The 23,737-nt window shown below is 42.5% G+C and overlaps 4 protein-coding genes across 8 annotated transcripts in view; 2 read left to right on the forward strand and 2 right to left on the reverse strand.

Moving 5' to 3' along the window:
- The first annotated feature begins 1,752 nt into the window (after window positions 1-1,752).
- Window positions 1,753-9,479, forward strand: dytn (dystrotelin). Its single transcript, XM_023426137.2, has 17 exons — window positions 1,753-2,626; window positions 3,188-3,228; window positions 3,500-3,598; window positions 3,841-3,877; window positions 3,983-4,057; window positions 4,395-4,596; window positions 4,675-4,760; window positions 6,164-6,243; window positions 6,335-6,406; window positions 6,484-6,647; window positions 6,853-6,964; window positions 7,154-7,287; window positions 7,503-7,668; window positions 7,756-7,808; window positions 7,894-8,035; window positions 8,742-9,171; window positions 9,369-9,479. The coding sequence occupies exons 3-17, from the start codon at window positions 3,536-3,538 to the stop codon at window positions 9,461-9,463; spliced, it is 1,911 nt and encodes a 636-aa protein (XP_023281905.2). The 5' UTR covers window positions 1,753-2,626; window positions 3,188-3,228; window positions 3,500-3,535; the 3' UTR covers window positions 9,464-9,479.
- Window positions 9,473-17,265, reverse strand: zdbf2 (zinc finger, DBF-type containing 2). 5 transcript variants are annotated; one of them, XM_023426142.2, is made up of 11 exons: window positions 17,172-17,265; window positions 16,269-16,368; window positions 15,644-15,684; window positions 15,493-15,526; window positions 14,962-15,058; window positions 14,297-14,454; window positions 13,657-14,215; window positions 13,398-13,523; window positions 12,967-13,328; window positions 11,108-11,264; window positions 9,473-11,035 (listed from the first exon to the last, which is right to left on the reverse strand). In XM_023426142.2, the coding sequence occupies exons 3-11, from the start codon at window positions 15,663-15,665 to the stop codon at window positions 10,151-10,153; spliced, it is 2,400 nt and encodes a 799-aa protein (XP_023281910.1). In that variant the 5' UTR covers window positions 15,666-15,684; window positions 16,269-16,368; window positions 17,172-17,265; the 3' UTR covers window positions 9,473-10,150. The 5 variants fall into 5 exon arrangements, with proteins under 5 accessions (XP_023281910.1, XP_087035386.1, XP_087035385.1 ...); XM_087179260.1 differs by adding an exon at window positions 15,918-15,981 and having other exon boundaries at window positions 12,967-13,523; window positions 15,493-15,523; XM_087179259.1 differs by adding an exon at window positions 15,918-15,981 and having other exon boundaries at window positions 12,967-13,523.
- An 871-nt stretch (window positions 17,266-18,136) lies between these two features.
- eef1b2 (eukaryotic translation elongation factor 1 beta 2) lies at window positions 18,137-20,907 on the reverse strand. Its single transcript, XM_023426145.2, has 7 exons — window positions 20,747-20,907; window positions 19,838-19,960; window positions 19,624-19,759; window positions 19,474-19,540; window positions 18,937-19,062; window positions 18,374-18,441; window positions 18,137-18,272 (listed from the first exon to the last, which is right to left on the reverse strand). The coding sequence occupies exons 1-7, from the start codon at window positions 20,824-20,826 to the stop codon at window positions 18,186-18,188; spliced, it is 687 nt and encodes a 228-aa protein (XP_023281913.1). The 5' UTR covers window positions 20,827-20,907; the 3' UTR covers window positions 18,137-18,185.
- Window positions 20,908-21,574: 667 nt separating this feature from the next.
- arl11 (ADP-ribosylation factor-like 11) overlaps window positions 21,575-23,737 on the forward strand; it is a 2,444-nt gene continuing 281 nt past the window's right edge. Inside the window, exons 1-4 of the mRNA XM_023426143.2 lie at window positions 21,575-21,748; window positions 22,859-22,924; window positions 23,021-23,136; window positions 23,215-23,392. Coding sequence (XP_023281911.1) covers window positions 21,716-21,748; window positions 22,859-22,924; window positions 23,021-23,136; window positions 23,215-23,392 — 393 coding nt within the window. The 5' untranslated portion in view covers window positions 21,575-21,715. The remainder of the gene's footprint in view (window positions 21,749-22,858; window positions 22,925-23,020; window positions 23,137-23,214; window positions 23,393-23,737) is intronic.

Genomic DNA, 23,737 nt, shown 5'->3' on the forward strand with positions numbered 1-23,737 from the left:
TTTGTGGTGGTTTTGGGTCTTTGTGGTGGTTTTGAGCCTCTGTGGTGGTTTTGAGCCTCTGTGATGGTTTTGAGCCTCTGTGATGGTTTTGAGTCTTTGTGGTGGTTTTGAGCCTCTGTAGAGGTTTTTTGTCTCTTTGTGGTGGTTTTGAGCCTCTGTGATGGTTTTGAGTCTTTGTGGTGGTTTTGAGCCTCTGTAGAGGTTTTTTGTCTCTTTGTGGTGGTTTTGAGCCTCTTTGTGGTTGTTTTATGTCTGTATGTCGTGGTTTTGATTCTCTGTAGAGGTTTGTTGTCTGTTTGTAGTGGTTTTGAGTCTTTGGTTGTTTTGTGCCTCTATGTGGTGGTTTTGAGTCTCTGTAGAGGTTATGAGTCTTTGTGGTGGTTTTGAGTCTTTGTGTTGGTTTTAAGTCTCTGTAGAGGTTTTTTGTCTCTTTGTGGTGGTTATGTGTCTCTATGTGGTGGTTTTGAGTCTTTGTGGTAGTTTTGAGTCTCTGTGGTGGTTTTGCATCTTTGTGGTTGTTTTGCATCTCTGTGGTGGTTTTGAGTCTTTGGTGGTTTTGTGTCTCTGTGGTGGTTTTGCGTCTTTGTGGTTGTTTTTTTGTCTCTATGTGGTGGTTTTGAGTCTCTGTGGTGGTTTTGCATCTTTGTGGTGGTTTTGTGTCTCTGTGGTGGTTTTGAGTCTTTATGGTGGTTTTGCGTCTTTGTGGTTGTTTTGCATCTCTGGTGGTTTTGAGTCTTTGTGGTGGTTTTGCCTCTCTGTGGTGGTTTTGCGTCTTTGTGGTTGTTTTGTGTCTCTGTGGTGGTTTTGAGTCTTTGTGGTGGTTTTGTGTCTCTGTGGTGGTTTTGAGTCTTAATGGTGGTTTTGCGTCTTTGTGGTGGTTTTGAGTCTTTGTGGTTGTTTTGCCTCTCTGTGGTGGTTTTGAGTCTTTGTGGTTGTTTTGCCTCTCTGTGGTGGTTTTGCGTCTTTGTGGTTGTTTTGTGTCTCTGTGGTGGTTTTGAGTCTTTGTGGTGGTTTTGTGTCTCTGTGGTGGTTTTGAGTCTTAATGGTGGTTTTGCGTCTTTGTGGTTGTCTTGCCTCTCTGTGGTGGATTTGAGTCTTTATGGTGGTTTTGTGTCTTTGGGTCTCTGTGGTGACCAGCTCCCTGCAGAACTAATGACATCTCCATCAGCCTCAGCTGAACACTGTGTTATTTGCTCATTAGCAGATGTTAGCATGTTACCACTTTAAACGTTAGCATGTTGTTGTGCTAATGTTAGCATTTAGCTGAAAACCTGCTCTCAGAGCTCCTGGCTGCAGGCTGTTGGTCTGGGTCAGTGAAACCACGCCAACCTCGGAGCTGATGTGATGATGTGATGATGGTGGTGGATGACAGGCACTGTGTGTTGTCGTTTATCTCAGTGCAGAAGAAGAAAAGCTCCAGTGTTTGGACCTCGAACGACCCAGAAACAGACAATGAGCTTCAGTTTGAAGAGAAACAAAGAGCAGAGGAGGTCAGCAGCCAACAGACATATACAACAACACAGTGTTCACAGCTCCACCACAGCGGCTGTTTGTTTTTCATCATCAGGCCACTCAGCTCACTCACATGAAACATTCATTTAAATCAGCCTCTCAGTCAGCCTTCTCTGAACCAACATCATCATCATCCTCTCAGACAGAGAGGAAAAGGAAAACTGAAGGTGAATGTTTCGCCAAATAATCATGTTATAATCAAATTTAAATATCATCAGTAGATACTCTAACCTCTCTTCTGATTGGCTCAATGACCTGTTGTTACTAGAGCTATATCTTCTAACATTTAAATAAAAAAAACAGTAGAAGAGGACAAAATGGAGCTTTAACATGACATGTGTTTTGGAAATGGTTTTGATACATTTCTTCCTACCTGTTCTTGTGAAAGTCCAACATCTCTCAGCTCCATTGACACAAACCAGTGAGTAAGAAATGACCCTTTGACCTTCTGACTTCAGGGTGAATGGATGCTTGGAAATTAAATGTCATCCTCTCTCTTCTAATGTGTCATTGGTGCTTTATGAAATGTGGACCTAATTAATAGCACTCATGTGAGAGTGATTCATGTGTGTGGAGTTATCTCTGTTAATGTCTTTATGAGGCATGTGAATATCTAGAAGCCTTTTCACTTGTTGAGAGTTTTCCCCCCCTCTGTGTGTGCGTAGATATATTTATGTATATATATCCTATGTCTATCTTTTCTGTATAGGCATGATTTCTGGCTTCCCCCGGATCTCCATCCTAAAGGGACATTGGAGCATCTGAACAGGTTCACTCCCAGACTGCAGGGGTCACTGTTCACTGATCCTCTTTTTGATGAATGGCTTATGTTGCTGTTGCCAGTGCACTGGACCCACAGTGGCGATTTAAAAACCAGCTCTTCTTACCTACCCTTAACATGAACCTTCAGTGACACAATGCACCAGGTCTGGAGGAGGAACATGCCTTTAAGTCCTAGTTCCTACACAACGTCCATGAGAGTGTGTGATATGTCACCGTGCACTGCAGAACGAGTCACCACCATTCAGGAGAGACGTGTGTGCCCGGCTTCAAGTCCCAAAGGCGGAACCAGAGTCCTGAGGATCCAAGCATCAAACCAAAGCAGCTTCCCCTGGTAACAGGATGTCTTATGGATTCCTTACATTTTTTTTCCCTCTCTGACTTTTCTTATACGAAGCAAAGATGTCATTTCCGACCTCAGTTCTGCTCCCTCCCACAGTGTAACCGGTTCAAGCCCCTCTGTATCATTGATTTCTAGATAATTTTTAACAATTTATCTTATCTTAATTTTGAAGTCTTCCATTTGTAACAGGGAGTTATTTAGTCCCCATGGCCAGCATCCAAGTCAAAGTTCAGTGTGTTTTTTGTCTAGACTTGTGTATTTGTTATGGATTAAGGATTTCTGATCTGATGAAGTTCACAGATTAACTGAACAAGAAGAAGCAGGACGTCATGATGTTACTGTGTCTCAGCTCAAATGTGATCAGACCATTCAAACTACAAAATGTGTCAACAGTCAGATCATTAACACAGACCTGGAGTCAGCTCCTGGTCCCATGTCAGCTCTCTGGTGGCTGCTGATTGGTCCACAGGCAGCAGGTGAGCTGACAGGTGAGAAGCAGCTGCGGTGATAAATGAAACCTTCATTCATGATTCATTCACTTTGTCTCTCCAGCAGCACACGTTTGGTTTCTGCATTGCAACAGTCGTAACAAGGTCAGTCTGTTTCTACTGTCTGAGTCTGTTTCTACTGAACTAACTGACGTGTTTCCACTGCTTGAGTTTATTCTGGTGGACATGTTCAGGCTGAGGATAAAGATCTAGAAACGAACTGAAGCATCTCTATTGTCAGACCTTCAGAGTTAAAACACTAGTAAAAACAATGTAATGAAAAGATTGTAGTAAAACACTGTGGTCCTGTCTCCATCCTGTGAAGCTGCTTTCACTCATGTAAAGAAACTGATCCGTTCTGCTCTTGTCCCTGCAGCTCCTGAGTTTGAGAAACCTTTCAAGAACCAGGTGGATGCAGGTGAAACAGAAAGTGGACATCCTGTCTGCTTCAGTTATTGAGAGGAGGATTGATCAGGTCTGTGAGTGTGTATTGTAACTGTAACTGTGTGGATGTGACACTCTGAAATAAAGAAACCTGACCCTGGAGCAGTGAAGTCACCTGCCCCCTCAAAAAACATGGTTTATATTCAATCAGAATAAAATCCATCTACAAAACCTTTAAAGTTTCCTGAAAGCTTCAGCACTTTGAGAAAGAATCATCAGATCACCCGTGTTCACTGATTCAGAAACTTTCCTGATGTTGTTGTGTGTTTTCAGACTGACGTGAACCTCATCATGGACCTGAACAGAATCGGTAAGCTCCTCTCCGTTAACTTACAGGTGAACTGCCACCAACAGTCGACCTTCAGCAGAAACATATTAAAGCTTGATGGATGTTTATTTCCTGTTTCCTGCACAGAGGGGCTGAATGAAATCCGTCTGTCTGTTTACAGAGCCGCCATGAAGCTTCTGTCTCTGCAGAAACTCTGTCATAGTGAGTCTTTCCATATTATTACTATCACTTCATATTATAGTATATCACTCTGCTGTTTGCTATTGTTGTAGATGGTATAATGTTTCTCTTACATGTACTTGACTGACAACATGTCACTTCAGCTCCTGCAAATTTAACAACAACATATAGTTTGTCCTTGAGACAGTCCTTAAATAATAAATCTGTCTCAATTTAATTTCAGAGTCTTTGATCCTACATACAGTTGAACTGCAGTTATTCTTCTTATAAAAATTAGTCCTCTAGGAAGTCCTTCTGTAATTCATTAGATAATCTAATCTAACTTAACCATGAGCTTGCTGTGTGTTTGTGTTTTCAGTGCACGTTGTGTCCGTTCGACACATTACGGCGGCCGTCAGTTCGGTGGGCGGGACTCAGCGGCAGGATGTGGGGCTGAACAGGGAGGAAGTGACCTTGACTCTTAACAGGATGTTTCATGGCGTGTCCCAGGAAGTGCCAGGTCATGTGACCATGCAGGCTCCAGAGGAGATGTGCAGTGTGATGTTCAGACTGTATGACAGGTCAGAGTTCACACAGGTGAGTTAAACAGGCTGCAGTAACACTGTCAGTGTATCTGTACAGGTGTGTTTCTGTTCCAGGACTCAGGTGGGTTCTGTACCTGCTGCATCTCTTCAGACGGCTCTGATCGCTCTGTCCTCTGACAATCTGCTGGAAAAATACACAGGTGAGACGCCCCGAGAACAGGTAAGACCATTTATACTCCATTATATACAGGTTATCTACTGAAGGTTAACTAGATTCTACTGAGGGCTAACTAGTATCTATTAAGGGTTAACTAGTATCTACTGAGGGCTAACTAGATTCTACTGAGGTTTAACTAGTATCTACTGAGGGTTAACTAGATTCTACAGGGGGCTAACTAGTATGTACTGAGGGTTAACTAGATTCTACTGAGGGCTAACTAGTATCTACTCAGGGTTAACTAGATTCTACTGAGGGTTAACTAATATCTACTGAGGGCTAACTAGATTCTACTGAGGTTTAACTAATATCTACTCAGGGCTAACTAGATTCTACTGAAGGTTAACTAGATTCCACTGAGGGTTAACTAGTATCTACTGAGGGTTAACTAGATTCTACAGGGGGTTAACTAGTATCTACTGAGGGTTAACTAGTATCTACTGAGGGTTAACTAGTATCTACTCAGGGTTAACTAGATTCTACTGAGGGTTAACTAGTATCTACTGAGGGTTAACTAGTATCTACTGAGGGTTAACTAGTATCTACTGAGGGTTAACTAGATTCTACTGAGGGTTAACTAGTATCTACTCAGGGTTAACTAGATTCTACTGAGGTTTAACTAGTATCTACTCAGGGTTAACTAGTATCTACTGAGGGTTAACTAGTATCTACTCAGGGTTAACTAGATTCTACTGAGGGTTAACTAGTATCTACTCAGGGTTAACTAGATTCTACTGAGGGTTAACTAATATCTACTGAGGGCTAACTAGATTCTACTGAGGGTTAACTAGTATCTACTCAGGGTTAACTAGTATCTACTCAGGGTTAACTAGATTCTACTGAGGGTTAACTAGTATCTACTGAGGGCTTGCTAGTTTAAAACACAGGTGAGAAGGCCTGAGGAAAGGTAAGACTGTTTATACATACATATATATATATTACAGGTTATATATCACTAACATGTAAAATGTAAAGGACTGAGCCCTGATGGGTTATGTCATTGTGTGGATATGAAGATTTCTTTGTCATCTGTAAATAACGTCAGTTTACAGCCATTAAGAAGGTTGTTCATGTAAAATTTGACTGCTGAGGAACACCTCATTCAACACATGGTTGCTTTGCTTTTTTTTTTTTTTTTTACAGGATTTATAAAAAGAATATTTTGTATTTCTGTTTCATAAAAATTAGAAACCAGATGATGTTGGTGTTGTAGTTAAAAAGAGAGAAATACATTTTTGTTTACTAAATACTAAGTTTTCATTGATGGGATTTATTTTATTGATTTATCTGAGAGGAAGTTTAAAAGCTGAGATGGACTTTCAGAATAAAATACATGTTAGGACTATTTTTCCTTCAGTATAAAGTACACTCTTTACTCTGCTGCAGCTCTGATGAGGGTTTCAGACAACAGCTCAGGATCCGTCAGCAGGTCTGGACTCAGGGCTTTACTGCAGGACCTCAGCCAGGTAAACCCCATAAAGACTAAAAAAATGTAACTACATTTTCCAGCATGCCTCTCTCCTCCTCCATCTCTCTCCAACATATGCATGTGTTCAGGTTCCAGCGGCGGTGCAGGAGGAAGTAATTTTTGGCGGAGTGGAGGCGGCGGTGAGGTCGTGTTTTAACGGGGTGAGAACACAAAGAAAAACACTGGGCTGCAGGCAATTGGTGGTCGTCATGGCGACAATCTGACTGTTTGTTTACAGGTGTTGACCTCTACGGCGAGTGAAGAACATGTTTTGTCATGGCTGCAGACTGAGCCACGTCTGTTGCTATGGTTACCAACTCTGTACCGGCTGTCAATCAGTCAGAACGTTAGTCACACAGTCCGCTGCCACACCTGCAAGACCTTCCCCATCACTGGCCTCCGGTAAGACTTCTATTGGTTTCTACTGGATTCTACTGAGGTCAACTAGTTTCTACTGAGGGTCAACTAGCTTCATACACCTGAGTGATGTATCAGATGATCCTGTAAGACAAACTAGAGGGCAGCATGACCCACTGTTTGATGGATCATATGTGTGTATGTATGTGTGTGTGTGTGTGTGTGTGTGTGTGTGTGTGTTTGTGTGCAGGTATCGCTGTATGAAGTGTGTGAAAGTCCACGTGTGTCAGAGCTGCTTCCTGACAGAAAGACACACGAGGAAACACAAAACCCACCATCCAGTTCTTGAGTTCTGCATACAGGTAAGTCAGATACAGGTGAGATCACAGACAGGTAAAAACAGAAAGACACAGCTACAGACAGATCAGGAAAATGAGTTCTGCACTCAGGTATAAACATCCAGGTAAAACAAACAGGTACAAATACACAGGTAACCCCCCCCACAGGTAAAGATCCATCAGTTTGTAACCTTGAGTTTGCGTCTCCACCAGCCCACCTGGAGGGAGTCTCTTTGCTCACTAGTGCACAGCGCTCGTCACACCCTGTTGCCACGGCGATACACTCAGAGAGAGGCTGACAGGAGGAGGGTCCTGATATGGGCGGAGCCAGGGGAGACGCGGGACAGGTGAGCCAGGTGTGCAATCAGTGTTGAAACATTTCACAGGAAGACGCATTTTCAATTAAACACACTTACTTTTTTAAATTGACCCTTTAACCTTTTTAATGAAACATTATGTTAATTAAATACGTTGTTAAACACCTTTTGTTTTTACTAGAGTAACTTGTTAAAGTCTCGTTTTAAATGCAGGAAACACGCTTATTAACTAGTCTGTTTCTCAGTGCTCCGCCCCCTTCTGATGTCTCTACACAATTGGCTGACTCAGCTGTCTGTCACAGTCCATCCTCCAACAGAGATGCTTCCCATGATGCCTCAGTGCGACCTCCTCCCAGCTCATTGTCCTTGTCTAAAGTTGTGCAGACTGATGAGGAGATGCTGACTCAGCAGGTGACCTGACCTCATAGGGGTTGTTGACCTCATGGTTTTGAATGTTCAGGTTGTATATAATGTGTGTGCTGTCTTGTTGTTGATCAGTTGAATGCATCGGCTGTGCTGACTGAGGTCAGGAACCTGCACCGAGACAAATGGTGAGTCTGAAGACCAGAACCAGGACCAGAACCAGGACCAGGTCTAGGTTTAAAGTCTGGATCATCTCTGTCTTTTTGTCGCCAGGCTGCTCGAGCAGGAGATGCAGGCGTTGCGGCTCACCGTACAATCAGAGCAGGGCATCCTGGAGGACAGGTGCTCGGAGATTGAGGTTACCATGGAAACACTGAGACAAAACAACCTGCGTCTGCAGGGCATGCTCACACGGGTAAATAACACACAGGTGTTTCAGGCTGGAGTCACAGTCAGTCAGGTAAAATGGAAGTCACATGATCCAGAGGAGCTCAACTATTTCTTATTTTATCAGTGACCATCAAACAAAATGTCAGTTTTTCTTTTAATTACCTCAGTGTCTGTACAGACTGGTTATATTTATGTGTGTGCGAGAGAGGGAGAGAAAATATCTGTCACGTTTTCAAATTAAATTTTTTAACTGTAACTGACCCTGGTTTCGTGCTGCCACCTAGTGTCTGCTTCACATTTTGAATTCTTCAGGCTGTTGGATCGACTACCTGCCTCCAGCTTTAAATACTACACTACCCATGAGCCTCAGCTGCTGTTGCTGTGTTTTTTAAAAACCTCATCAGCTGGCAGAATGACAACACATTTTCTTTTAAAATAAAAGTTGAAGGTCTCGATCACCTCAGGTTGTTGATCCTGACAGACCCTGACAGATCCTGATGTCTAGTTGGAGTGTTTTGTGTCTGAAGTCACTGCCCTGATCTCACCCTGACTTCTGATCAGGAAGTTAACTTATTAATTTAATAGATTCATATTTTTAATTAATTTAATTGCTGGATGTTTTATCAGGTTTCATTGTCAGAACATGAACTGCTGTGACTGATTGTTTGTTACTGAAATGCACCCTGGAAGTTGTAGTTGACTTCTCTCCTGAACTAGATTTTTTCTGTCAGGCTCAACGACACGCCAACAGCACGCCACACAGTGTTGACATGGAGAGAGGTGATGTCACACCAACTTCTGACACACAGAGAAACACTGAGGAAGAGGAAGAGGAAGAGGAAGTGTTGATGAAGGACGAGTCGAGTGAGGACGAACAACAATCTCCATCTCCCACAATCCACCAGGGCACTCCTCTGTCACATGATGTCTGCTGTGAGGAGGAAGGGTTTGCAGGTGACATGTGTCTCTGCCGGCCAATAGGACAAGAGGATAGACCAGAGGAGGCGGGGCTACAGAACGTAGACACCTGTCTGTCTCAAGAAGAAGAGGAGGAGGAAGAGGAGGATTGTGGGATGTGTAGTCTAGAGGAGCTGCTGCAGGAAATTGTAGACGGACTGAAGACTGTCATGGAGACAGACAGGTGGAGGGAGAGACAGACAGGTGAGACAGACAGACGGAGAGACAGAAAGATGAGACACACAGGTGTGACAGACAGAAGTCTCTGTGGTTGTGTCAGTGTTAAACTCACCTGTCGGAAACACCTTTTCATGTTGCCAGGTGAACAAACACCTGACTGAAAACTTTTTTTTAAACAGATAACAAATAATATTTGAGATGAAAGTTTTCAATCTTTCCAGGTGAGAGGAAGAGGGTGGAGCTTCTGGATGCTGCAGACCAGGTGGGAGACTGTGTACACTGCCTGGTGGATGCTGTGAGAACAAACGCACACTGACCAGGTGAGTCATACTCGGGTAATAAAATCTGTTTATTCAACATAAACTAAGTGATATTTAATAAAGGTAAAAAAGTTCAGACATGAGACAAAAACATGACAGTAACACCTGGTAGGTGGTACCACACCTGACACATCACCTCCAGGTGTGTTCACTGTCACAAACACAAAATCATTTGATAAGATCTGATCTGGTTTTCAATTTGTGTGAACATGATGTTGTTTTTAAAAATAATTCAATTTCATTTTTATTTTCATGACAAGAATTAAATTCTAAATCTGATTTATTGATATTTTTTATATTTGATGTAAATCATAATCAATGTTTTTTCTATTGTCATGATGAAAGGAATATCTTATTATCAATCAATCAATTATCATTATGACACAAACATTTTAAATCAATGTTTTTCATAATTAAAGACTTAATTAAAATGATTTAGTAATTAAAGTTTAAACGACACTTGTCACCGTGTCATCACACAAATGTAAAATGATCGATCAGATGATTTCATCAGCCTCATTTATAAACTGATACATATTATTGATCAATCACATCAATCACTTTTAATGGTCCAAACCATTTTTACAAATCCTGGAAAACCCTGATTGATACACAACAAATGAATCTTTGATTTTATAAATGAGGCTGGACAGGTGTAACCTGCTCCATGGACAAGTATCCTGCTACCGTCTCCCTCTCTCGCAGGCCCGCCCCCTCCGGGCCCTCCCCCGGCGGGTTGAGGGTGAGTGAGGAGGGGTCGGGGTCAGTACGGCGGACCCTGAGCGTCGTAGGCCTTCTCTCCTGGGCTGAGGGGGCGTGGCTTGAGCCCTGTTTCTTCTCTTGGAGGGTGGGGGGCGTGTCCCCTCCTTCCTCCCCCCTCTCCCCCGCTCTGACCTGCTGTGAGGTGGAGGGGGCGGGGCTTTAGATGTCCTAACTCTCCTCCTGACTGTGTCCTGTTTATCAGTCTGTTCTGAGTCCCTACTGAGTGTGCTCAGGAGGAAGCTGCTGGCGTGGCTGAATGGGGGGTCTGCTGAGGTATGACCTTTGATTCTGGACGGCCCTGCGGCCCCCTCCCCTGGCGTTCTGTCGCTGTTCAGGTCGGGACTCAGACTTCGAAACAGCTGACGGACACAGGGCGGCGGCGGGCCTGAGGGGGTGGGGCCTCGGCCCCTCAGGAAGCCTTTGGGGGGGTTCTTCAGGATGCGGTTGGTGCCGGGGTCATAAAACCTGACAGGAAGTCGTTTGTATTTGACCTTTAGCCCCTGCAGGTCCAGTGGACGCCTCTTCTTCCTGGAACGTTTTGGGGCGGAGCCTGGTGCTAGTGTGCAGGAGGGGGCGGGGCCTGAGGGGGAGCAGAGCAGGTAGACCAAAGAAGTGCGAGGCTGCACAGGTGTGATGATGTTGGAGTAGGACTGAGGAAGGAAGCGCCAAGTCTGCGCCTCAGGTGTTCTCTCTGCTATACTTTGATTGGCTGCTGGGATGCTGGTGGGCGGGGTCTCAGGAGCTGCTTGACGGACTGCTGGGATGACCAATCGAATGGTCTGAGTGCTGTGACTGACTTTTACCACCTGACAAAATAAAAACAGGTGAGACATTTGTCTTCCAATTGAAACAGGAACTGAGAACTCTGTCTGACTCACCTGACACCTGGACGCCACCCTGAAGCCCCGCCTCCTTCTCCTCCTCTCATACACAGAGTCATCGTTATAACAGTCCAATAAGGGCAGGACACTAGTATTTGGCTCTACTTCGTTGTTGTCACCATGCCCCTTTTTGTTTTGGCTCCTCCTCCCATACCTGACAGTGATGACATCACCAGAAAAACAAAAACAAACCTCAGTAATCTTTTTAATCCAAACTGTAGCAGGTTGTGAGATTAAATGTTTCTTAATAACTAATAACAAACACTAACAGACCATATATGTAAGTACATGAAACTGTGTATGTATGTACGTGTAAATGTCAGACCTATGTATAGGTCATAGAAATACAGCACGTTAGTCGCCACACTACATGTTAATACTATTCAGAATTAACTATATGAATATTAACACATACTGTAAGTCTGTGTTATATAGTGCCGTACATGTTAATACTAAAGTATATTTTGGCGTTGCTGTTGTATATCTTACAGAATGTCAGATTCTACAGTACATGTTAGTATTAAAGTAAATGTTTTATATTCAAGTATATGGTAGAATGCAGGTTAGACACATTACAATAGCTATTAGAGGTGGGCATGATTAATCGATGATCGATAATTGATCGTTAAGAATTTTGACGATCACATAGAATCTGATGGATCTAAAATGTGTATCAACGAGGGTGTGTTGTGTAGTGTGTCTTGAAGCGATGCAATGAATTTCACTACGTGGCAGCAACCAGCCGAAGCGCAATTTAAATTGTCAACAGAGAGAAATGAATAGTCAGCTGGCGGCGTGCGGGTTGCCGTAGGCATCGCAGGTGAACATGAAGAGAGCAGGGAAGTTGGTGAAGTTTAGTGTGGGAACATTTCGGGATGAAAAATAATGAAGCTTATTGTAAACATTGCAACGCCGTGTATAAGCGCCGCAGCTTTGGCTTGTTATTTGTGAAGAGGCTTGGCTCAGAGCTTCAGGCTCCGCTGCCTTTAGGAGGCCGCATATCTTTTTTGTTCTGTTTAATAGTTAAACTATTAAACTTTCACTGCTGTGTTTAAAAGGATTGTTGTTGGACTATAATTTCTTCTTGGAAAAAAGATTTCAATGAGGAAAAAGACGCTTTCTTTATATTATTATTAGATTTTATAAAGAATCGATAGTTGGTCGTTAATTTTCCCGATGATCGATCAAGGAAATTTCTACAAGTGCCCATCCCTAATAGCTATCATATTTTGTTAGGATATATGTGAATATAAAACTAAATGTTAGACTAAATATTAGAGTATATTAATAATTGAAGTGAATGTCTCACTATATGTAAATTAATATTATACTCACTACTTGTGTGTGTGTATATATATATATATATATACTTTTATAGATACATAAAAGTACATATTATTAAACGAAAGTGTTAATATTAAAATGTTGTCTATTTGTTTTGGTTAATGTTAAAGAATATTTTAATGTTGAGAGTTAATGAGACTATAGTAATATTACCTGTTATTACTTAAGTTTCTGTTCATAGAATTTATAGAATGACAACATTTTATGTTACAATATATAGTAATAATAAAATGTTTTAGATTACACTATGTCAACAGTATATTTTAGCCTTGTTACAGTAGATTATATGTCAAGTGTTTGTATATATAATTCTATATGTTACTGTATATGTTATACTACAGTCTATTTTATTATTACAGTACGTCAGTATATCATATGTCACAGTCTATGTGTTACAATCTATATGTCAGTCTATAGATAACAATCAATGTCACAGTCTATATGTAGTACACAGTGTTTGTAACTGTATATGAAAGTCCATACGTCAGTGTATATACGACTCATTATATTACCTGGCCAGAGACTCGCTGTCGAAGTAACAGACAAACCTCCCACATCTGAACTGTCGGACCAGTTTGTCGACCTTCTCCTCGTCCTCCTGTTCGATCTGAGCCCAAGTCTTCCCCCTGAAGGATTCTGGGATATGTGCAGGAGCCGGTAGGACCTCCTCTATGGGCAGAGTCCAGAAACCCTGGTCCTGCCTGGCCCCGCTCCCTGCTTTAAGCTCACTGCGGAGGGCAGAGTCAAGCTGGTACGAGTACACCTGGTCCTCCAGGTCCACCTGAACATCCATCAGATGTCCCAGGTCCTGCCCCTCTGCCTGACCCACCTGGACAGGTGTGTCACTGAGTGTTTGAGCTCGCTGTAAAACCACCTGCAGAGAAAAATTATAGGTACAGTACAGATTATACACACTGATCTCCTCCATCTGTCTGACAGGTACCTGCACAGGTGAGTCCCAGTCATCACTCTGTGTTTCCACGGTGACAGGAAGGCTGAAGTGGAAGCTCTCAGTCTCCTCCTGCTGGCAGGGAGTGGAAGTGACGCCATAACAGAACATCTGGATCACCTGAGGTCCAACACAAACATGAAAAACCTGTGATCCTCTGAAACACAAACTACCTTCAGTCATGGATAGAAAGGTTTGTAGGAATCAGCCAGCTTGTGTAAACAGCTGACGTTGGACTACAGCTCTGACGAACCTCCTCAATGGTCTGATCCAGAGGGTCGCTGTGGTCTGAGGAGAACGCCTCTCTTCTGTCCTTCTGCCAGCTGATCCAGGGCCCCAGTGTGGTCCTGGTTCCCTGGCCTGGGCTCAGATCTTTGTGGGGGGAACTGGGGTCTGGGCCCCTGGGGGGAGGTGAAGAGGATGAGGACTCACTGGTTTTTCTCCTGTTGGTCTTCCTGTGTGCTTTTCTGTGAACAGAGGGCGGAGCATGAGAGTGTGGGGGCAGTGTTTGTAGTTGAAAGGGTGGGGCTTGGTCATGTGGTGATTGTGTGGGCCCTGTGGGGGCGGTCCCTATGGCCTCCTGTTCTCTGACTGGTGCAGACAGCCTATTGTGAACGTCCCCCTCTGTGACTCCCTCTCCTGATTGGCTGTGGATACCATCATCTTCCTGCTGATTGGCTGATTGGTCAGAGCTGGGCAAGTGTTCTCTCGTACCCAGCGACCGACTGTCATTGTCAGAGAATCGCAGTTCATCAAGCTCCGCCCTTGGCACCGGAGGGGCAGAGACTGAGGGGAGGTCGCCATGTGATGGCCTGACGGAGACAAAAACAGGTTAATGAACACCAACAGGTGTGTTTGAAACGCCTGAGGTCAGGTGACAGACACCAGGTTACCTGGGGTCACTGTAGTGGTGGGGGTGGTGCTGCAGGACATCTTGCAGGAAACGTTCCAGCAGGGTCAGTCTGGTCCGGCTGCTGCTGGCGGAGGAGACGGTGCTGGAGCCTCTGGAGGACGCCCGGACTGAGTCCAGGTGTCTGACACTGGACAGGTGCTGAGACAGAAGTATGACGATGACGTTGACGTGTCACTGATTCTAATTGAACAGTTCAGGTCACATGACTCATTTGACTTAATGCAGCGCTGACTTAAGATGATGTATGATGGTTAAAAACTTCTTAAAAAAACCCTTAAAACCTCATGGATCAAAGCAGCTGCGGTTTGTCTGTGATGACATCACTTTGCTCCGATTGGCTGAAGGCTTCACTGTCATGCATGATGTGTTCTACGATTTTATAACTTCAAATCCTCTGTTGTGGTTTTTTCCACCCAAGTTTATTTGACCTGATCATTTCCAGCAGAAAAATGTAAAAGTTCAGAGTTTGTTACTGTGACTCATCGTCGTCCATTTTTTAAAATTAAACATCAGATTTATTTTCATGTGACAGACTGAAATAAACATGTGTATGAACATGAGCTCACTCACGCTACAGGAAGTAGAATATCTCTTCATACATATGACACCTGTGCTGACCACCAAGTCAGGTGTATATTTATGTACCTGGTCCAGGTTGCTGTACAGGACTCTGCAGTACCCACAGTAACCCTGTCTGCTGGGCTGACACCTGGATGGACCTGCCTGAGACTCCGTCCACATCCTGTCAGTCATAGAGCACCTTTAATCAGTCACTGATCAATAATCAATATTTAAATATTCCATATTCCATCAACAGGTGTGCTACAGGTACACTACAGGTGCAGCTGTGAGTCCTCAGTGTCAAACATGAACAACACCTGTGTACAGAGAACACCTGTCTCCGGTCTGTGTTTATTTAAACTGGTCAACCAGTTACCATTAAAATTGTTGTTAGCTAATCTGCTAATCTATTTGTTAGCATCAGGAGTCAGAGAGAGAAAGGAAATCTGCACAGCCAAGACTGATGCAACATTTTTAATTTTCTAACAGTTCTTTAAAGATCAATATTTTTATGGAGTAGCCTCCCACAAAAATATCTCAGGGTTTGGTTGGTGGACGAATCTGGATTCTTGACCTCCCTGACCAATAATGAGAATAATGGACAGGTAGACTCACCTGCTGGTGGACCCTGTCTTCCCATTGTCATCTGCTGTAGACACACACACACACACACACACACACACACACACACACACACACACACACACACACAATATTCAGTGAATGAAATACCAAAAAAAAAGAAGTGTGTGTTTTGAGTTTTTACCTTCATCAGAGGAGTCTGACATCCTGCTGCTGACTGGAGACCTAAAACACATCACATCACTTATTGAGGTCCTTCTTCCATCACATAAATATTTTAAGGTTTAACAACAGAGATTTGACAGAATCTGATTTTAAGTCGATATCGATGATGATTGTGGACAAAATATCACTGTAGACTTTATTATCACAACAATCATTACAGCTGAAACTAATAATTATTTTTATTATGAATTAATCTGGTGTTTATTTCATCCTTTAATATACTGATTGCTTACTATAAAATGTCCATTGAACGGTTTGTGAGTTGGTCTCAAATGTTTCGTTTCAGAGATTAAGTTACTGTGAGCAACAGAAAACATGACATGTCAAAATGATCAATTATCAAAAAGTTTCTGAATAATGTTCTGTCTATCAATGAAAACAAATCCTATTAGAGTTAAATTGATTTCACACCATGTTTTTCCCCCAATACATCAAACCTGACAAATACTGAACCGTGACTGAGACGAATCTGATTTATTTCTATAAAAACCTGATCTGAAATCAATGATCAAACATGAGATAATTATTGGCAGTGAAATCACTGACAGATAAAAATATCAACCGTCGTCACACAGAATTCTTACCTGGAGGCGATGCAGTCAGTGAAGTATCTGTCCAATCAGAGCGCTCCATGCTGTAACCAACCATAACCATGTGAGAGTTTCAGGTGTAGAGTCCATGAGCCTGAGGAGAGAGATTTACTTTACAATATCAAATCTATTACATTAACATGGATGTCAGTTATATCATCATGTTAATTGTAAATATGGACAGTGTTTGATTCTAATCAAAATTACCCTGAAATCAGAATTCAACAAGTTAAATTTAAGCATTTAAAATGTGTCAAATCCAGAGACACAGCTATGTTTTATTGTTACATAAAGAAACAGAAGTATAATAAACCCCACAATATAAAAAATCAGACTACTGAGCAACAGTTTTATTGTTTATAAATAACAAATATAATCATTAACAAGTCAAAAAAGCCAGATTAAAGGTTTTTAATTTCTTATAAAACAGTGACTGCAGTTTCTTTCTGGTTCAGCTGTAAACTTTATTTTATTCACATAAAACTTTAATTTTTAACAGTTAAATGTTTAAATAATTAAAATGTCTTTCAATAAGAAGTTGTTTATTTATTGTTCTGCTCTGACCAATCACAGCTCATCTCTCCCTGCACTCTGATTGGCTGCCGGTCCACATCGCGCTCTGATTCTCTGAGGCTAACTAGTAATGCTAACCTGTCAGTTTAAACCCGGCACATTAAACCCGGGTCAACTCCGAGTTTAACCGAACAAACGGTAACCATGGTGACGCTGCTGGTGACGTGTTCCCGCCGTTACGGCAGCTGTTTGCGTTAGCACCAGGTTAACTGTTAGCATGCTGTTAGCCTGTCAATTGAGCAGTAGTCCTACGAAGGAAGTGATTTGCTGGTTCAGACTAGTGATGTGGAGATTTAATTATCGATAATCGATGACTTTGTTTACCTGCAGCTGTTTATATGTTGTTGTTTACTTTCACAGATTAAATGCTTCTTCCGCCGCGCGCTGCTCCGCCGCTCTGTTTAGTTTCCGGTCTGACTCTTCTTCTGCTGCTTGAACCCCGACAGAGCGGGAAACTGTGAGAGAGGTGCTGCCGCTGCCAGGTCAGAGCGGGAACTACAACCACAAAACGTTAAATAAATAATGTAGCTATTTAAAGATAATTTAAGGAGTGGTTTAATTTAAAGATATTCCTTTATTAGTCCCATAGTGGGGACATTTCCAGTGTCAAAGCAGCAAAGTGGACAGTACAAAGAAAGAAAAACAGATTGCCAAACGACAAGAACCAAGAATATAATATAATAAAATATAATATATACAAATAAATATTAGATATACAAGATACAAAATACAAAAAGTAGCAACAGATAACTTGCACATGGTGGATTGTCAGCCTTTGGTGTGTAAGGTCACTGAGTGCAGTGTTTGTTATAAAGTCTGACAGTAGCAGGAAGGAAATTTCTTAATATTTAAAACATCAGTGTATTGAAATGTGACTGACATTTGGTTAGAACAATTAATATAAAATGTTATTGCTGTCAAAATGTATACTGCTGACTAATATCCCTCTTTTTCCATGGAGGAGGACCCGCTCCTCCTGGAATGTTAAGTGCTCTAAGTGAATGAAAACTGTCAATATATTCTGACCCTTTTAAGCTTCATATACAGAGATAAAATAAACACACCGTAGGAGGTTAAACACAGTTGAAGAAATGACATTTCCAGGTCTTTCAGTTAAATGTTAAAAATAGACTTTTTTTAAATTTTTTTTTTAAATACATGAATAATTTAATAGCTTTTCAAATTAATGTGTAGTAAACAAGAGGACAGAGGAGGTGAGATGTCATAGTTAATGAACTCTGATGAACAGTCTCGTAATTCCACCTGGATGTAAAAACCACAAACTTCACTTTGTGTTGAAGTGCTTTTTATTAACATGATTTGATGTTTGTTGTGTTTTCAGATCTTGTTGAAAGCAGCAACGTCCATCGACTGAACGTAATCCTCAAAGGCTGTGATGTGCTCCTCCAGGATGTCTGTGCCCACCTGAGAACAGGTAAGAAACGAATCAGACAGGAACAAGAAGAAAACAAAGCTAATGGTGTGTAAATCATCTGATGAGAGAACAGTTAAACCTATTCCACCACCTTGTCGTCTTCAACCACACAGCCGATCTGCAGCTTCTTGATGCCGTAACCCACCGGGACCAGTTTGGCTAGAGGAAAAATATTAAAAACACGTCACACCAGATCACTTATTGATCAATGTACTGTCATCAATAGATGCTGCAATTTTACTACTTATGTAAATGAAGAGAAAATTGTTCTCAGAGTTTTCAGATCAGAAAGTTTCCATCACGTTTTCAGCCGAAAGATGGTGAGTTAGATCATCATCAACTCTGTAGACACATCTGTTACTCATCAATATTCAATCTTCCAATAACAATGATCCATTGTCTCTGGTTCCTGACTACACAGTTTACAGCCTCTGTCTACCTAAAACATCTTCATAACATCTGCACATGAATCCGTAGTTTGTTATGTCACTGTAGTTTCTGAAACTAAACACTTCGTCTTGGATTTTTTCCCTGTGTGTGTGTGTGTGTGTGTGTGTGTGTGTGTGTGTGTGTGTGTGTGTGAGAGAGAGAGAGAGAGAGAGACTGCAGAAGGATCATATGCAGTACAGTGTGTAGTATTAGTGAAGTATTTACATTGTCCCCAGACCAGCCCGTCCATCTGAATACTGCGAACACACTCCTCCAGCTGGGCCATGTCTGTCTCGTCATCCCACGGCTTAACGTCCAATAGGATCGAAGACTTCGCGATGAGGGCGGGCTCTGGAGAAGAGGAAGGTTTGTTACCATGAAAATCACTCTAAACCTTAACCGTCACTGACTAGAGGCGAAGACTCCCATCAGGTAAATAAGATGTCCATCAGACAGTCAGCCGAAAGATGGTGATTGAATAATCATCACAGAGAGTCGGCCAATCAGAACACGAGTCTAAAGATTTAAGTAAAATTAAACTGAAGTTAATTTGAAATGGTTGTCACTGCTGAGAGCTGATGGTCACTCAGCTCCTGAGCTGGTTCTGATTCATCAACACAGCTGAACACAACCTCTACACGACCTCTATTTTACGAGACTCGACTGGTTCACGTTTTCATCCAGCTCTTCTGAGCCAGATGTTGGTTTAATGATCAGTGCTGCGATCGATCAGGTGATTGGTTATGATCAGAGAGGACGTACTCTTGGACTTCTTGGCAGCGTACTCTGCCAGACGCTGCTCCTTCAACTTGGCTGCCTCCGAGTCTTCCTGCAAGACATGAATCGGGACACACGTTAAGAGGCTGAAGTCATACATCTCATTAATGACATCACTGATCTCTGTGACCTCACCTCGTCGTCGGAGCCGAACAGGTCGATGTCATCGTCGTCATCGTCCTTTGAGGCAGCGGCAGGGCCGGAACTAGAGGTGGCGTCAGCCACACCTGCTGGGCCGTACTGACCCAGGGCTTTCTTCACACCTGGGAGACTGACAGGAGATGAGGCTTACATCACTATGGTCACACACCCGTGTGTAACCCCCCCTCCCCGACACCACCGTCCTCACCTGTTCTTCTGGTCCTTGTAAGACTTGATGTGGTTGTACCAGCGGAGGGCGTGGCACAGGTCGGCCGTGGGCAGCGACGAGATCGCCTCAAAGACCGCCACATCGGCCTGAGAGGGGACATACCTGAGGACAGAACATAATTGGATTACAATACTGACACACCTGGCTGAGTCCACACACACACACACACCTGAGAACTCTCAGTGCTGCACTTCACTTCCTGCCCCCCCTTAATATGCAAATTAGTCTTTCATTATTCTAAATGTACATGACGTCATGTGACCAACCTTCAACACAGTCTTAATTTCAACATCATAATTATTCGTTTTAACTATTCGTTTATAATATTTATTTTTTCATACTGTGCTGCTATTAATGATTTTAAAAAATAGTCACTACTTAAACACCACGAGGTACATTTTACAGACATTAACAAATGTTACTCAGCTTTTAAGTTTCAAAATGAGTCTGTTCACGAGGAACAAAGTGTTTGACATGTATTAAAACGTGGTGCATTAGAGTCCTTTTGCTCTGATTACAATCAAAAGTCCCTGATCTGCAGACTTCATGACACGTCCCGTTAGTTAGCCTGTTAGCACCATGAGGCTCCGTGCTAACGAAAGGATGTGGATCTTTATTCACCTCCGACCGAACATAAAAATAAACATTAACTTGTCACAGTCAATTCACTCTCTCTGGCTGGATCACGGATGTTTACAGCGATTTATTTTAACATTTAAACTTTGTTCAGCTAACGGCCTGCCAGCTAACTGTTAGCTAACTTTTAGCCACGTTAGATCAGCGCGTAGCCAAGATGGCGGCGCCACCGGCTGCAGCGAAGATCTCTGCTGGAGTTTCTACTATTTTTCTGCTGTTTACAATCGTTTCTACTGTCTATACTATACTGACCCCTCTATGTAGCTGCGGTCCGACAGGAAGTCATTCAGCACTTTGAGGCCGGAGGGTGCTTTCAGATCACCGAAGCCCATGACGAAGGAGAACCGACGAGGACTACGAAGGAGCCGTAGGAGGAGGAAGAAGAAGAAGGAGGGAGTAGGAGAGAAGAGCAGGCTTTATACACGGAGACAGACCCCTCCTCACCGGACACCACTCCTCCCCCTCCCCGCTGAGCCTGGAGGATGAGGTGTTGTGGTTTCTTAAATATTCTGATTGACAAATAGTGAAAGAAAATAAATAGAAATCAGACTTGGGATAAAGATTTGGTGTGTGTGTGTGTGTGTGTGTGTGTGTGTGTGTATACATACATATATAAGTTTGTGTTTGTTTGAAAAACTGATCTGATGTCAGTTTACTCTCATAATTTGGACTTAATATCTAACAAAGTAGCTTTTTCTTTCATTATTTTGACTGATTATATAAATATTTTACTGGACTGTGAAATTAAAGACAGTTTTGTCATGTTTCATGTTCGCCTCAGTTTCCATCTGTGTGGAGTGACAGATGTTGATACTGATGCACATCTGCAGGCAGGTTTAATGAAACACCAATGTACTGTCAGTGTTCAGGTAACAGCTGCTGTAAATGTAAATGTGGATGTAAATCATCATCACTGAGCTTCTGTTTGAAGCTTCACATGAGGAACCAGCACAGCTGAATGTGAGTGTTTGGGGTTAAAACTGCCTTCAACTGAAATGCAGTCAGACCTGTCACACCGTCACATGACCTGCTCTGATTGGTCGCTGCTCTCCTATCAGCTGACGATGTGAATGAACCTGTACACACCTGAGAGATGTTAGACAGCTGAGTTTCAGTCAGACACAGAGCTAAGGTCAGAGACATTCACTTGTTTTTTATTCAAAGTGACTCCGAGGAGGACGAGCAGGAGAAGAAGAAGTTTCCTGGATAAAAAGAAGAGTGATGGGTCAGGCTCACTCTTCCACCTCTCCTCAGGTAAATCAACAGCTACCTTTCTCCCACCTGTCAGACAGGTGTCTGACATGTCTCACCTGCTCTCTGCTCTTTGTTGCTGTTTTTTAAAATTCATTTTCAACATTGTTCAGACAAACTTAGTCAAACCAGGAGATTCTCCAAAGAGTCATTAAAATGTTCAAATGAAACCAAACTGATGTCAAAATTATTATAAATTAACTAGCATTTCTTTTGAATATCGACTGTTTTGTAATCAATAAGTCAGTTATTGAAGAAAGCACCTATCAGATGTATTGATAATGACAGTTACTGTCAGTTGCAGTTGGTGATCCAGTCCTGACTGGAAAGGATCCACTATCTGGTCTGACTCAGTGTTAAAAATAGCTCCTTCAGTTCAGTCAATCAATCAATCAATCAATCAATCAATCAATCAATCAATCAATTACACACCTGTGGAGGAGAGACCTGCCACATTATCATTCGTCAGTTTATCCGGAGGTTCATCATCAAAAACAATACAAAAAACACCATAAATATGGATCATATTTCTTGTCTAGCTGATCAATAAACCGTCTTGGCTCCAACACTGAGTGACTGAGAAGGTGTGTCACCTGATCCTCGTACCTGAGCAGGTGGTCTGTGCCAGATCACAGACACATGATGGATGATCACATCTGTAACAGTTAAGTCAGTTTAAGGTTAAACATTAAAGGCACATCACAGTATTACAGTGTAAACACAGAGAGCTTCTCCACATGAAGAGCCGGATGTCTGAGTTTACCACCAGCACTTAAATGCAACATGTGGATCAGAGAAAATACACCTGGTGTTCAGTTGTCAGGTGATCACCACACATTTACTCTCAAACATCAACTAAGTATCTTCAGACTTTGATCTGCACAGCAAACTTGAAACTTATCAGATTTTAAAAAATATAAATCTTGAAATAGAATGTGTCTGATGATGTTCAGACTATAAACATGTTTTATTTGTTTATGTTTATCGGTTTTGTTCATTTGTCTTGTTTGTACATGTGAACACCATAAATGACATCATCTAGTTTCTATGTATAGGTAGAACACACATGTTCTTGTACGGGCCTTTAACATGTTGATGAACACCTGTGTTCAGGTGATCCTCATGGGTCTGGATTCGGCTGGAAAGTCCACTCTGCTGTCCAGGCTGCTGACAGGACAGGTGAGACTCCTCTGGACAGGTAGACACTGTGTGTTAGACTTATGAACTGTAAATGTCCGTCAGATTAGGTGTGAATGATCACCTGTGACTCTGCAGGTGATGGAAACGTCACCCACTATTGGCTTCAATGTGGGAACCCTGGACCTGGACAAGAAGACGTCTTTGACTGTGTGGGACGTTGGAGGACAGAAGAGCATGAGACCCAACTGGAGGTAAATTTGTAAACAACTCAAAACAAACAAACAGACAATTAAAAACAGCCCAGACACCTCCTTCTTCTTTTTCTTCAGGTACTACCTGGATGACTGTCAGGCTCTGGTCTTCGTGGTGGACAGCAGCGATCCGGGTCGGATCACAGAGGCCCAGAAGGCCCTGAAAAAGGTCCTGAGTGACGAAAAACTACAAGGAGTTCCTCTGATGGTTCTGGCCAACAAGAAGGACCTGCCCAACTCCATGACCATACGAGAGGTAAGAGACACCCACACCACCAAGAAGACCCGGACCCAGACTTGGTTCAACAACTCAGGATAATAATGGGGTCCAGAAAACTGGTGTGAGGAAGGTTTTCTAAAACAAACCTGTTTCCTATAGAAACTCTGTTTATAAAGAGGCAAGGGAGGAGGAAATGAGGACAGAAGGAAGGAAACTTCCTAGTAAGAAAATAACAAACAGTAAACAAATAGTGAATTCAGTTACACGAGAACAGCCACTAGAGAGAGCTGTTTCTCCTCTGCTTCTCATTATTTTCTGTCTTTCCTCCCTCCCTCTCTTTCTCTCTCTCTCTCTCTATATATATATATATATATATATATA

Source organism: Seriola lalandi, unplaced genomic scaffold (assembly GCF_002814215.2).
Source record: "Seriola lalandi dorsalis isolate HSWRI2012SDOR001 ecotype SW California unplaced genomic scaffold, Sedor1 jcf7180002054813, whole genome shotgun sequence".
Lineage (NCBI taxonomy): Eukaryota > Metazoa > Chordata > Actinopteri > Carangiformes > Carangidae > Seriola > Seriola lalandi.